Below are 15630 nucleotides of genomic sequence, written 5' to 3'. Positions count from 1 at the left end.
ACAACACAACACATCCTACTGAGAGGTAATCCTGAAGGTAATTTGTCAGAAAGAAATGAAGACTGTGTATGCCATCGACCAAAAGAACACATGTTCTGTGGTGAAATATTCCCCCTCTCCCCTTCTATAATGGCTTTCCCCTAGCCCTGTACCCGTCCTGTCCCCCAGAAGGTATTTTCGCTCTGTAGTCATGTTTAAATAACAGGGTGGATCCACATAAAGAGGGGATTTGGGTTCATACAATTCCTGTCGTAACATGGGCCTTGACACACTGCTAATAATGCTATATATGATGATCCATTCTTGCATGAAATGTATGTCACATTACAATGAAATCGTAACCATATTTGTGTTAGTGTACGGAGGGACAATGCCACTTTCTGTGATGTCAAGTGGTGAAAGGTTGTGTGCCACCACTTCCTGTGATGTCATTTTGGGGCGGGGTCAAATGACAGGACTTCCGGCAAGGTCACTAGGGGGTGGGGTCAAATGACATCCCTTCCTGTTATGTCATCGGGAGGTCAAGGGTCATGTGATGTCACTTCCGCTACCCCTGGCATTTTGGTGAAATGACGTCCCTGTTACTCTCATGGCAGGTCATGCCATTTTATGTTACCTATCCTGACCTTTGTCTGCAAAAGAATGGAACATGGCAGCAGAGAAAAGAGGGAAGGTTAACTGCACATCCGAGATTTGTACAGGTAGGAATGGGAATGAGGGCTAGGCCTGGAATTTGTGATAGATGTCGTGCACACTAAACCAGCATGTGAACATGTGTGTGCCTTTGCCATCAATTTTCACAAAATAGACACCTCATTTTAAAACAACACATCATAGCACAGTTGTACACATTTGCAGCGAAAACTATGCATGCTTGATGGTCCTTGGGGCAGTTCATGCAATGTGAACATTTCCAGAATTCAAATGGCTGCGTGGAACATGTTTATTTGCCGGAAAAATAAAATAGGTGTCTAACCCTTTACACGAAAGCACAGCCGTGGCAGCTGTGTGCACAATAAAAACCAATTTGGTTGGGGTAAAATGGACACAGTCGATTTACAAAGTCTCCTGTGACATTAGACCATGTACAAATAGGTAACTCACGTACAAGCTAAAGGATTGCTATGTGTCTGTATTACACTCTTGTGTTGTGTTATCGTGTCTTTTCCTGTTGTCTCGTATTGCTTTGTTGTTTTATGTTAAGTTGTTGCAATGTGTCGCTTTTTATGTTCTCACAATGCATCCTGGCGCTAAACATCAGCAGATGCAGAACAAATTGCCCTAAAAAACAAGACTGCCTTAAGAAAGATAGCGATTAAAGTGGTAACATTACCTGGTAAGGCAAATCAGCCATCCGTAAATATGTTTCAATTTTCAGGCAGAATGGCGATAAACTGGGGACCCCCGTATTTGGTCGTGAAAACTGATGTAGTATAATGGCGTCCTTGGAATCCAGAGCTTGCTCCTTCCTGAAAAGAAAACCAACAAAATTATTTGGAGTGGAATCTTTGCATGAACAGACTGTCTGAAACAATGGTACAATAGTGTATGATGGCAGCAATGTCCCAACGGAACGTGATTAGTCATAACTACTGCTGAACAACGGGCTCGAAAATAAGAAGAGACAATGCAAACTTCACAAAATGCAAAACGTAAGTACTGTGCACTGAAGATCAGAAAACCCTACTACAGACCTCTGGAGGAACCTTCAAGTCAATTACAGTTCTGCAATTAACAGGGGGCCTGGCCACATAAATTGGTCCTAAATAAAGACCATCAAAATATCAAAATGCTACAAAATGAATCTCCTACATTGCATATTGCATTGCCACCTAATAATATAATATATACAAAATATTTGCCAACTCAGCACTATTTTCCCTGATGTCATTCCTAGGACCCAACATGAATATTGATATACTCTCTGAGGAAACTCACTATTTTGGTACTCTTTCAAACAAATAGGCGATGGTAAGCAACATCACTTCACATAGAATTTAGGATGCAATTATTGCAGGAAAAAAAGAGCATTCAGACGCAGTGTTCGGGCGGTGAAAAAGTGGAAGAATGTGGATCGGCACACTTGCATGCTGACCATTAAAAACCTTCAACCCCAGAGTAAAAATTGGCTACACATTTCAAGACCTACTGCTAGAACGGCTCACTAGCAGTTAATGCATAATACCTTGAGAGGTAACCATGATAAGAAGTTATGGCATATATATATTCTGAATTAAAGGTAAAATACAGACTTAGAACATCACCCATTTTATTACAAATCCCATACTATGACTCTCTGGGGGTACGATTTTCTGACACAGGGTCATGGGAAGGTCAGTTTAGTAGGTCGCAGTGTATCCTTGTCAAGGATGGCACTCTGTCAAGAGTGGCACAGGGCCCCCAGGTAAGGTTTGGGTGGCTGTGCTGATGTTAGGTGACAGATAAGTAAACACACAGCAGGAAACTCATCAAGAAAGAAAAGTAGGCAACTGTAGTTGTGAACAGAAAGGGGCAGGAAATACAAAGATACAAACAAACTGGATTCCCTCTTGGGGTGTATGCAGATATGGAAAAAGAGTGTCCCACGGACCTTTGGGAACTCCAGCCTTCTGCACGGATTACTATTACAGAGGCCCACTCTGTCTGCCCATGGCTGGGAACAACAGCTGTGGGTGTCTGTTAAACAGAAAACGTGACAAGGGAAGGGGCAGAGGTTGCCTGCCGGAAATCAACAGTCAAGCTCTGTACAAAGGATCAACAGAAGACACAAGAGAGACAAGAACAGAAATAACCAGGGACAAGGAAGTCTAAGAGAAATCTAGCAGAAGGGAATGAAGGAAGAAACAGTACAATAGAAATGGGTAAACTAAAATGGAGGACAGAGCAGTCAAGGAAGAGGACAGGGATCAAGAACAAGGGGTTGCAAACACAGAAGAGAGCAAGGGAGCAGCAGGCAGGAAAGAGGGGGGCTGTAAACAATGAAGCAGGGCTGCAGTACCAAATGGTACAAGGTACAGAAAAACTGTAGTGGATTGCAGAGGACTGTAGTAGGCTGCAAGGCAGAGAGTCCAGAGGAGCAGGACTGAGAGCTCTAGTAGGCGGCAGACAGAGAGCCCAGAGGAGTAGGGCAGCAAGGAGCGAACCCTAAGGAACAGGGCGTAGAGGCGGAGAGAACAGAGGGTCAGAGCTGAAAGCAGAAGAGAGTAGCAGGCTGCAAGGCAGGGAGCCCAGCGGAGCAGAGCAGCAAGGAGCGAGCTCAGAGGAGCAGAGCAGCGAGGCAGGGAGCCCGGAAGGCTATGGCTGTAGGCAGCGGAGTGTAACAGGCTGCAAGGCAGGATGCCCAGAGGAGCAGGGCTGTGAGGCAGGGAGCCCAAAAGGCTAGGGCTGTAGGCAGCAGGGTGTAGCAGGCTGCAAGGCAGGAAGCCCAGAGGAGCAGGGCTGTGAGGCAGGGAGCCCAAAAGGTTAGGGCTGTAGGCAGCAGGGTGTAGCAGGCTGCAAGGCAGGAAGCCCAGAGGAGCAGGGCTGTGAGGCAGGGAGCCCAAAAGGCTAGGGCTGTAGGCAGCAGGGTGTTGCAGGCTGCAAGGCAAGGAGCCCATAAAGAGCACTGGAACAAAAGCAGGAAAATGCAGCAGCAGGAACAGCATACAAATTAGTCAAAAGGCATAAAGGGGCTGGGAGGACTCTTGATGCAAGAGACTGAGCTCCTGCAGGCAGCTGCTTAAATACCGCCCTGCCCTGTACTGAGGCAGGCTAATTGGCAGCACCTGGAGCAGCACACCTGAATACAATCTGCCTCCTCCCTCTCTGGTCCTGAGATGGTGGAAGCAGCACTGATCCCTAGGGCTTCTTGGGATTGTGGTTCCAATGCTGACGAATGGGAATGGCCAGGAATTGATAGCTGTAGCAAGGTGCATTGTGGTACATGTAGTTAGTTGAGTAAAATAAGAAGGCACCAAAGTCACGCAAATGGGAATTAAGTACCAAAGTGTGAATGCGGGTTGTTCCAAGAGTATTCTGAAGATAAATAAATAACAAATAGTCCATGATGGTTGCCAAAGTGTGCGCCCATGGCGCAGGCATGACAATCCAAGAGAAGAATAATGGTGGCCTCAGGAAATCCTTTTCATCTCATCGTAAGCAAGCGCTTTTACCTGCTATTGACATCTATGCTATCCAGATTACATAGGCAGTTTTGTATGGAGTTGAAATATGGGGCCAATTTAATGGTTCAAAACTGGGCATGATTGAGAACAAAATCCTAAAAGAATTACTTAGGCTACCATGTAGTTCGCCATGTGTACCAATATTGATGGAGTGTGGACTTGAACCCATAACCCACCAACTGGCCTAGAAACCGGTCTTCTACTGGGTGTGACTTTGGGGCTCAACCTAGTTGGGAAAGTACCAAGAAACTCTTTCGGACTTGTGGAGCCATCTGGGAGGTCGCTCTCTACAATGGCCTAGCCACGTAAAACAACAACTAGGCTCGTCGGTCTAGTTGAACTTTGGAAGAATCCACAGGTTATGTCGTGCAATGCAAAAAGAGAAGACAAGCGGCTTGCTAAATGAGAAAATCGGGGGCGTCAACCTAAGCCTGTGCTTCAGATTGAAATCAGGGCTGGATTATCTCTCCTACAAAACCCATTTGTGGTTGGGAGGGCTATCTAGATCTAATAACCCCAGCCTATGCGCATACCTTATTTATTAAATTCAGGGTTGGCACCCTGCAGGTCGCGACCTTTACTTGCGTGTGGAGGGATGGCAACTCTGAAATTTGGCCGGCCTGTGGTATGGCCCCCGAGGCTGTTGTGCATTTCTTGCTCTTCTGTGAATGTTACAATGAATTGTGGAGAATGTACTTGATCCCATTATTTAGGAAAAAACATGTTAAAAATACTGTGGATGCAGTTCCCTTATTTCGATAAATTTTGTTGCCAAATTTATCGTGCTTGTCTCTGTTTGAACCTTGTGTGTGTTGCTAATTCTTATTTATCATGCAATTAATTGGATTTTATGGTGCGTTTATGCACATTTGTATTCTATTTTTGACCTGGATTCAAGGTGTGAGGTTTGTGCAGTGATATTTTAAAATGTTTGTATGCTAATTGCAAAATTGCAGAATAAAGCATTTTAACTGACTTTATTACACATCTTAACCACTCACGTTTTAATAAGAAAATATTTCAGTGCTGAAAACATAAGAAAACAAGTGTTTTTCCATCCAATGTGCTGCCTTTTGGGCAACAAATACAACCTAAATTATCTTTAAAAGGACACTAAAAGCAGTGTTAACATCTAGAAATACGTGTATCACTCTTTTCTTGTAATAATCCCTTTAATGCATTTAAAGCTATTTATGTGTGCATTCTTTATTTTCAAATAAATATTTTTTTCAACAAATTTTTGGTGAGAGAAATTGAGGGTACAATACAGCCCTATGAGAATTAAATACGTTTCTAGTCCAGCCATGTAGATTAAAGAGCAAAGGATTCATTGACTTCCTTTTCTTTTTATGAACCATCTCGGACAGAAAACAGAGTAGTACCCTTTAACCACCCCAAGAAATTGGACCACATGCAAGGTTAGTGGGAGAAGATAGAGGGGAACACCCAAGTAAAGAGAAAAATCCCTTGTAAACAAGAACAAAACATCATCCTTCACCAATCCCTCTACCCTCTGCATGGTGGCCAACTAAGATGACAGGCAAATCCTATTGCAATCGAAGAAAGGACAGTACAAATACCCAGAGAACAAACACACGAGCATCTGACCTCCATATAATAGAATGGACATCTCAACTGCAACAATAGGTGTCCGGACCATCCAGAAAGCATTTGCGGCATCGGCTTGAGAGGCAAAATGCATCTTACCCCATGTGATACCCACAGCTTGTACAGGTACCACAGAGCAGCATCAACCCCCTTTTTTAAAAACTCTTTTGTGACGATGACAATGGATATTGAATCAAATAACTACATCACTAGCTGCCATATCGAGATAAACATCTGGATGACCAATAACAACTTGAGACTAAATCCATACACAGACATCACTGCTGTCCTGTACAACAGCAATGGACTGCACACATCACTTCCCTGTCCTATACAAATGGGAAGAAGAACGGAAATCTCCACAATGATTAAAAATCTTGGAATTCCCTTCATCAGTGGTCTCACAGCAGAACCACAAGTCAATGCGATATTACAGAAATGCTTCTTCCACCATGTTCAATCAGGTGCATCATGCCATATCTCAGCATTCCACACAAGACTCATGACATAACTTCACTGATATTGTCAAGCATCCACTATACGAAAAGAGCCTGTACCTAGGTATGACACACTTCATCATCAAGAAATGACATGAATCCAAAACACATCAGCAAGACTTCTACTAAGACTAAACAGGAGGGAACACATCTCCCCATCCCCGAGAAGCGTCCACTTCCTACCAGTGAAGAAAATAATCAATTTTAAAGTACTCTGCATCTCACACAGAACACTGCATGATCCGGAAGCCGAATTCCTTCAATCAAAAATCACCCTCTACCAGCAAAAAAGGATCCTTAGATTTAGCAACAACATACTTACTGAATCCAGGCACTATGAGAAAAACAAATACAGGTGCACAGATTTTTCCACCCTTATGGCAAAACCATGGAATGTCGTCCCCTAAGAAATCTAGACAACAGAAAATAATTTAAAATTTCCAAAATTGTTTAAAATCTGTCTTTTCAAAACTATGGGATAGGGAACCACTCATGACCCAGCAGGAGACAAATACAATAAACTCCACACACAAAAAATCGCCATCATCATACAAACTGGCCACCCAATACATGTCACACCACAAGGAACATAACAAACAAATACTCAATAAGGAATAACCCAACAAAAAATCCATATCACAGCACCCCAATGGTGGTGGGCTAGCATGCTAGACAGTCACAGCCTTCTTTTACCAGCACCACTAGCTGACCTGGGGATTACACATGGAACTAATGAAGAGCAAGAAACAAGTGTACAGGAAAACACAAAGTAGACACTCAAAAGCTTTGGGTTAGTATACCCCACATACACCAGGTAAAGAACAAGTCACAACAAAGTGAGAAACAAAACATTACAGCACACAGTCATAAAGCATCCCAATGAGACAACTTGACATCAGCCCAACAAAGGTCCTACCAGAATGAACAAAAGGAACAAACACTCAACGAGGAACAAACCTGCAAAGAAATGCAAACTCCATCAACTCTAGGCATCTTGGAACAAGACATACAGGCGCAACCCATCCAGCATCACTGTCCTTGGAAAACCAGACACACACGCCCACCAAAAAACCTCACAAGGAAGAATACCGGGGACTAACCCACAACTAGGAACAAACCTGCAGTAATACTGAAATGAAATGTATTCAAGACACCTTTGGACTAGCACACCAGTCAAACACATCCCATCAACAGTAAACTAACCAACCAATATTCTTTGAAACATCCCCCAAAACCAAACAAATATAAAAACCTGAACCCTCTCTCAAAATGGTCTCCAACACCAAGACCAATGAGAAGGATCCAAACACATCCACACTAACTTCAATCACAAAAAACGTGCAAAGAGCATAACCCACTGACAACCTCACGTTTCAAACACCCTTTCTCACCAGATGCTCATCGAACTAGCCAACACAAATGACTAAACAAAATTATCAATTCACACCACAGCAGTCACAACTATACACCTCTGAACTCAATTTGCAAACCATCAAAAGACCAAAATACCCACATCCTCCCCAGGCACTTGGGATATCCCAACTGGAAGTGCTTCCAGTGTGAAAATCACTATCCACCTAGAAAACGCAGCCAACCAGGTGTCAGTTGCTCCTGGTCATGTATTTTCCAACAGTTAAGCACACCACCTTGCCTTTTCCTCCTAGTTCCCTATTCCTCCACCTCCTTTTTGATTTCAGATCCACATCAGTACCTGAATGTACCTTAAAGCTAGATTTAAAAAATCCATACAAAAGCGGACTCTGCAATCGAATAATCAGATGTTAGTGATTCAACCCCTCACAACCCTGACAAAAATGGGTGGGGCAAGGTTTAGTGCTTGGTCCCCCAAAAACTGGAATGTGATCCTGCTACATATAAAACAATGTATGACATTGCAGCAGTTTAGGAAACGTCTTAAAACATATCTTTTTGAAGCTCAAGTTTAACAACAAATAACTAACTACCTCTGACACCCTGAAACGACTCTGTCGGTCACTATGGTTAGTGACTTTCTTACTCCCCCACCATCTCTGCCTGTTTATGTTCTTCGTTGTCTGTCTATGTGAGCACCCCGAGACCTTTGGGTTAGTGCTGCGCTATATAAGAATTTAGTTAGTTAGTTAGCCCCAGTGACAAAAGGAAAATGTGTCTGGTTTACTGGGGGTTAAAAATGCTGAAGTGCTTTCCTGTAATTTTAAAGCACACTGTCGACTGGCAGGCCAAAATGCCAGCATGAAAAGTCCAACACTGCAAAATACACCAACAGTGTTGTCCAAAACAGCAAGATTACAATTAAGTGTGCCATATGTTTGCTAACGACAAGGCTGAAAAGAAATTAGGCCTACCTTCCATTACCGGTAATTGAGACCCTGAAATGCATTTTTCCCAAAGAAATAGCTGCCATAGAAATGAACACATTTTGCAGTTTGGGTTGAAAAGAAATGTTTACAGAGAAAACTCCCTGGCCTCAACCGTTCAAATGTATATTATAATGTGAAGTTGGACATTGGTGGCCTGATGTGAGATATTAAAGCAGGCCTCATGTGTAAATGATTTGCAACATTAAAATATTCCAGTTTTTCAAATGACATTTTTTCATGAGATTCGAAGGCCCAGGCACTGCACACCTCCCCTCTGCCCTTATCTGAATATCAAGTAATGCCTTTAAAGCTCACAGAGCCAATAAAAGGGACAGAGCTTGTGCCGTCTTAAGGTTTAATGAGGTGAACAGATGGCCACTGTTAAAACAAAAGACCCAGATAATGGAGGTAAACTCTGAATAATTCCCTAAAATTCAAATAAATTGTGGCCCCTCCCGGGGCTGACTGACAGATGACATGCAACAGAATACCACCACACGATGACAGGAGGTGAAGCTTGCCTCTCTGCTCTCTAAGATAAGTAAACAGATGATCCATTAGCCCGGGGAGAAAGAATGCTAATGACTTTATAGCAGGCAAGGTCACCAAAGAAACAGATGGCTGGACCTATATCTAAGTGGAGACAAGAAATATAATAGGTAGTTGAAGTAAAACATTATGCATATGCCTTGAAATTAGGTACCATGGGGAAATCATCATTGTTGAGTATCTCAGGAAACATAACTTGCACAATAATGGTTCAGATATCAATAAATAGTTTATGAGGAGACCAATCTGTTGATACAACTTTGATTTGACCATGAGAAATAAAGATAAAAGCTTCCAAGAAAATGTCACAAAGCAGAGATTCGGGGAGATGATGGCTTGTTGAATTAAATATCTGCATAGAAAATCTTGTGTTGATAACTGTCATCTTTGTTGAATACATTCCCAAAATCTGCCATTCGAACGTGCAACATTGTGCCGAAATGAGACACCTTTCAATACGTCCTGAATGACCATTACAGAGTTTGTGACTCTTATTTATAAATTAAAAATGTTGCCATGTTGTAGATTTCAAAGTCATAACTGAAATGGTCAAAAATGGTAATTTCTAAGGGGTGGAGTTGTAACTCACAGGGATGATGCCTAGTAACTAAAGGAACCAATCATTGCAATGGGGGTGGACAATAGATGTCCAAACAGAATAGTTAGCGAATCAGCTGGCACAACCTAATTTAGATATTTTGGGAAGTGGTTAAAGATTTAAAAGGAGATGCACAATGGGAAAGGGGAAGAGCTGTCTGATATCATCTGAGTGAGAACTGCTCAAGAAATTGATGGAGAACCAAGACTGCCTAGGAGGTGGATTAGATAAGAAGGAAGACTAAAATCTGGTGGGAACCTAGAAAGGCAAATAAAGGGGTGGATTCTGGAGGTCTCCATGACTGAACCTGCAGAGACCATCTAACGAGTCCCTATGTTTTCCCTGAGTATCCGGAAGCCTTGTCTTTTCCTGAGCACAAAACCCAGAGATATTCTATGTAAGTAAACTTGTCCAACTACACTGAATCTTATGGGGATCTGTTTGATTTAATATCTTCACCTTATTGATTTGATGGGCAGACCAGGTAGATCCTTAGTATTCTTACCAAGTAATAATTCACCTAATTTCCCTATAACCAACTGACACGGGGTGATTTTGTTGAAATTCGAAATCAACAACATTGCTTCCAGTGTAGATAAAAATACAGTCTGTTAAAGTAATTGAGTACTCCTATTTCTTTTTGCCAACCCCAAAATTCCCTATAGGGAGATGTGAGGGGTCAGAAATAAAGCCAGACACAGAGTCATCATGTTTTGGTTAAAGATTTGTGTTTTAAATGAAAAGGGGTTGGGAAAATGAAAAGCCGCCCTTGTGTCCAAAACGTCCTATCCTGACCATTACACTAGAAACAAAACAATAAAATGTGAAAGGAAATGTCTTCAACCTGATGTTGGCAAACAAAGTGTTCACAACTAAAAGTTAAAAGTGATCCGATGGACATTTTCTCCAAGGTGAAAGACCTTGGACTCAGAGGGTAGTTCCTTTCCCCTGGATTCTTAAATCCAGGGGAAGCAATGTCTGGCAATGTCTCTTTTACTAACAGTTCCTTTGTGTCTCTCCATGATTCACAATGTTCCAGCTTAAGCAACAAGTTCTACAACAGTCTTTCTTTAACACAATCATTCCTTTTGGTTTAATAAACAATGTTCTTTTGTAGTTTTCCTTGTAACTTTACAACTCAGCTGGTGTACTCCCCTGCCAGGACTCTTTATTCCCACTGCCTGGTGTACTCTCCTGTCAGTGTTTCTCTTGTGGTTACACTTGCCTGGTATGCTACCCTGCCAGGACTTCTGCTATCCTTCTCTTGCCAGGACTTCTTATGCATTGCAGAGCTCCACTGTATCCCCAAAACTGCATATACCGTAGTACAGTCGGTATATCGGTCTGCAGTAGTATTTGTTAAAAGTTTACCCCACAATTGCATCTCATGCATTTGAATCTCATTGTGCCTTGGCTCTGTACTTTGCCTTTTATGCATTTAAACAAACTTCTTATTGGGGTTTGATTCTGTACTTTGCCTTTTCTGCATTCAAATAAACTTCTTGTAATTTCTGTATGGACGCGGTTGCCGGAACACCCCGGGGTCCTCCCTTGCTTCGGGTCAACTGAATGGTTCTCTCCATCATCTCTGGTTCCGCTTGCACTTCTGCGGCATGCCTCTGAAGTTCGTGTTGAACTCTGAATGCTGCAGACATCCTTCCGGCTTCCTTCGGAGCTTGCAGTCACAAGCCTGTTTCCCTTCAGGTCCCGGTCTGCGGTCTGCAGAGTACTGCTTCATTGAGCTGCTTAGCGCTGTGAGAAACCTGAGGGTATCTTCACACCTACTCCATTTGAATCCTCTTCTCAGGTGGCCATGGAAAGGCCATCACTTTTGAATCCTGACCCCAGGGTTGGAGATGTGAGGCAGGATCACCTGGGCGGAGGGTCCTTGGGGATTGGGGAGAGAATGTCCACAGGCGAGACATGGTATCCCCCTTTTCCTTGTAATAATCAATCCTCCCCCGCTTTTATAGGCTGTTGTCAATCACTTCCCCTCATTGCCCCTCATTGATACCATTATGGTACTGGGATGAGGAAGAAGCGACTAGGAGTGGTACACACTAACATGTCATTTCACCACTCTGGTACTGAGACGAGCAAGAGGCATGCAGATTGGTGTGAGGGTCAGGCAATTGATTCACACCTGCAACCGGTTAGATGGTTGCAGGTACATAAAAGTTGGAGTGACCAGCAGGAAGGAGACCAGCAGGAGAGAACCCGGGCAGAGCGTTGCAAGCCTAGAGAGAGCGAAACTCTGGAGTAGGAGGCTGCCAAGGAGGGTCCTGTCGGAAAACCAGGATGCCGGCAAGTTCCCGGAAGAAACTGTGGTGCTGAGGTCAGGCGGGCCGTGAGAAGGAGCTTCCCTGGTCGGGTGCCAGCTGCAGGGCACGGAAGAAAGCCAGTTGCTGCAAGCAACCTGCAGTGTCCACGAAAGGTCAGCGGAGCTTCCGGCAACTCACCAAAAGAAGACTGGAATACGAGCGGTGCTTGCAAAACTACAAAAACATGTATGCAGAGCAGAGGAAGAGGAAAGCAGCCACCATACCATGGAGAGTGAACAAAAGGGAACACTTGTATCAGGGCCCTGAAGTAAGGGCTGAAAAAGGGCACAAACAATTGCTGAACCAACAATCCTAACCCTGGATTTGGCTATTTGAGGGAGGATCAAATGGGAGAAGACAACTACCGGGGGGAGTTGTTGACTCCATTGGGTTAGACGCAGTAGACCCTCTAATACCTAAGACTTTAATGGCTTTTTGTCACTTAACAGTTCCATCCTATAGTACATTTCAGAAAACCTTTTCTCTGAATCCCTCTAGTCAAACCTCCATCCTTGACTCAGCCATTCACAATTCATGAATAACATCATCTGGTTTTTATGTGCCTTTATATGAGACGTTTGAACAACATCCAAGAAACCCAATAACAGCTATGGACTTCAATTCCCATACAACCACAAGTACTGAGACGAAGAAGAGGAGGAAGGAGTCTATGCAGATCAAGAGAAGCCTGAAGCCTAATGTGCAGACTAGTTGTTTTATTGGGCTTAAAGTGCACAGGATATTTAAAAATGATAGAGGCAATGAGAGACAGAATCGTGCAGGAGAAAGCAGCAAGCAAGAGGACGTCCAAAGCCTGGCAGCGACTCAAGAATGCGAGGCACACATACCGGCGTGGCGAGAGAGGAGGGGAGGTGCAGCGGGCACACCAGAGGGGACGTGGAAGAACTGGGGGTCGCCTCAGAGCTGGAGGTGTGGTCGTGCCAGGAGGCAGCGTTATCCGGTCCAGGCCACAGAGGGAAGCCAGTGAGTGATTGCAGAGCTGAAAGAAACGTTGGGAGAATGTCTGCATTGTCTGGGAAGCCGATTCAGCGAGGATGCTTTGTCACAAAGACACACCAAGAATCGCAGCTGCTGTTAGCGACCAGTGAGTTTGCCCATGGTTGCTGCGGACTCCGGGGGGGGTACCGACGTGCATGTGTACAAATGGCTGAGTGTTATGAGGTTGCAAATAGGAACAATATACAAAAGTGGTTGAATGCAGATGAAGTCCAATCCTGGTTCAAGTATCCAAAAAGCAGAATATTTGAATGCCAGTGAGACAAAGTGCAACAGCAAACCACAAGCAAGTACAGACAGGTGCATGAAATGCTGATGTAGGGGAAGACTAAAGCAAGTGTTACCATAGGCAAATATGTCAAGCACCTCAGGAAATATGCTACTGTAATGTAGATAAAAGACCAGTGAAACAAAAGACGTCCTGGTAGACAAGAATACCGGGCATTTGAAGTGTTCTAAAGATTCAGACATTGTGGGAAGATACCAGGCAGAAGAGTATACCAAAGAATCTGAGAAGCCCATGAAAGCGGTCCTGGCAAGCAGAAATACCAGGCATTTGAAGCTGCATAGAAATTAGGACATTGTGGGAAAATACCTGGCAGGGGAGAATACCAGGGGATCTGAGAAGCCCATGAAAGAGGTCCTGGCAAGCAGAAATAGCAGGCATCTGAAGCTGCATACAAATTTGGACATTGTGAGAAAATACCTGGCAGGGGAGTTAACCAGGGGATCAGAGAAGCTCACAAAAGAAGTCCTAACAAGCAGAAATACCAGGCACCTGGAGTTGCATAAAACATCTGTATACAAATTCAGACATTGTGGGAAGATACCTCGAAAGGGAGTATACCAGGAGATCTGAAAAGCCCATAGAAGGATTCCTGGCAGGGGAGTATACCAGCCAATCCACAAAAGTTACCAATAGACCTAAAGAAAGACTGTCATGGAATGTATTGTTTGAACAAGTTAGAGAAAAGGTAGTATGGAAATGACTGCTTGATCAAGGTGAAGAGAGATTGTCATAGAATTTATTGATTGACCACGTTAAGGAAGGAATGTTGTCGAATTCATTATCTGAACAAGAACTTTGTGAGTTCGGTATAATGATACAAAAAGAATTGTTGGGTAAAGAGACACTTTTGCCATCCTACCTAGACGTTCAGGGCAAGGGAACCACCCTCTAGATCCAAGGGTCTTTCCTTGGAAGTTATTTTGGTTGTAACCCCTTTTTGCGTATACCAAGTCAAAGACATGTCCCTGCATCCTTTGTTGTTTTGTTTCTAGCGTGAGGGTCAGCATAGAATGTTTGGACACAAGGGTGGCATTTAGGTTACTGACTACTTGACACAGACAGATACTTAATTTGAGTGTTGCGGTAAGGAAATTCCTCTGTAGAATAGGGCTAGAGGGGCATTGTTCCAACCTATTTTTGTTTAATTAAATGTCTGATTTTCATAATAACAAAAGCTTGTGTCCGCCTCCCATTTCTGACCCCTCAGAGATAGCACCCATTGGTAACAGTGTGTACACTCCCCTAGCACAAAGGGCGATGGGACACACCAGGTAAATACTCCCCCGGGAAACTTCCCTCAAAATTTCTCATATGAGAGAAGTATCACTCCACCTCCCAACATACATTTTCCAAACAGTTATTCTCAAAATCCTCATTTACAAAACAATCCTCCTCCTTGTTTATTGAATTTGAATTTGTTAGGCGCACCAAACCCAGAGGTAGCTGGGACAATAGGTTTCAGGACAATAGGTCCCTGAACCAAGGAGAAGGAAGAATCGGGACTCAAAATGATGGTGGAAATTTCCAACACCTGAGTTACTTCGCTAGAAGGGACAGTTGCCCTTTTAGAGAGCAGCAGAGGTATGAGCAGAGACCTCCATACAACCCAAAAACCAAAGAAAAAGTTAGACAAGTGGAACGACAGGTCCAACAATTGGCCAACTACCTGGGACCCATGCTGAGGGTCCAGTCGAACCCTCAACCTAACCATGCATCTCAGAACACCCCCACATCTGGACCTGATGCCCTGGGGAGAAATGACTGAAGGAAAGACTAGACAATCAACAGGGTCCTGAGGATGAGGCCCTGGTTGAAGGGAAATGCCACGTCATTCAGGAAGCTTCCTTTCTTACCAGAACAGAACCCCTGGAAACCTCTCAGCCTGATGGTGACTCTTCTACCACCAGGAAGTTATAACCCAAAGAACAGGGGATAAGTAGAAGACTCATTTTGTGGAGAAAGAAAACAAGATCATTCCCTTTGAAAGAGAAGAATTCCCAGACGACTCAGATAAGGAAATCTTCTTTGAAGAATGGGGGCGAGAGAGTCACTCCCAAAGTAAAATGGGTCCGAAGAGACCCTGAATCCGACAGGGTAGGTATGGAGACTGACCCAGGCCGAGAGATTCCGAGACCCCAACTATGCAAGCCAGATCATACAGAGACAATAGATGTATCATCCCCACGAACAGGTTCAGGGAACTGTCTTGTGACAAAGGGGGACAACAA

At 43.7% G+C, this 15630-nt stretch overlaps 1 protein-coding gene across 1 annotated transcript in view; it reads right to left on the bottom strand.

Annotated features, from left to right (window-relative positions):
* Positions 1-15630, bottom strand: part of FAXC (failed axon connections homolog, metaxin like GST domain containing) — a 513582-nt gene that overhangs the window by 385144 nt on the left and 112808 nt on the right. Inside the window, exon 2 of the mRNA XM_069606407.1 lies at positions 1334-1469. Within this exon, the coding sequence (XP_069462508.1) occupies positions 1334-1469 (136 nt within the window). The remainder of the gene's footprint in view (positions 1-1333; positions 1470-15630) is intronic.

This window comes from Ambystoma mexicanum, chromosome 4p (assembly GCF_040938575.1).
Source record: "Ambystoma mexicanum isolate Mex_15411 chromosome 4p, UKY_AmexF1_1, whole genome shotgun sequence".
In the NCBI taxonomy this organism is placed as follows: Eukaryota; Metazoa; Chordata; class Amphibia; order Caudata; family Ambystomatidae; genus Ambystoma; species Ambystoma mexicanum.
The sequence above is the reverse complement of the archived record's forward strand: the minus strand, read 5'-3'. Positions and strand labels throughout refer to the sequence as shown.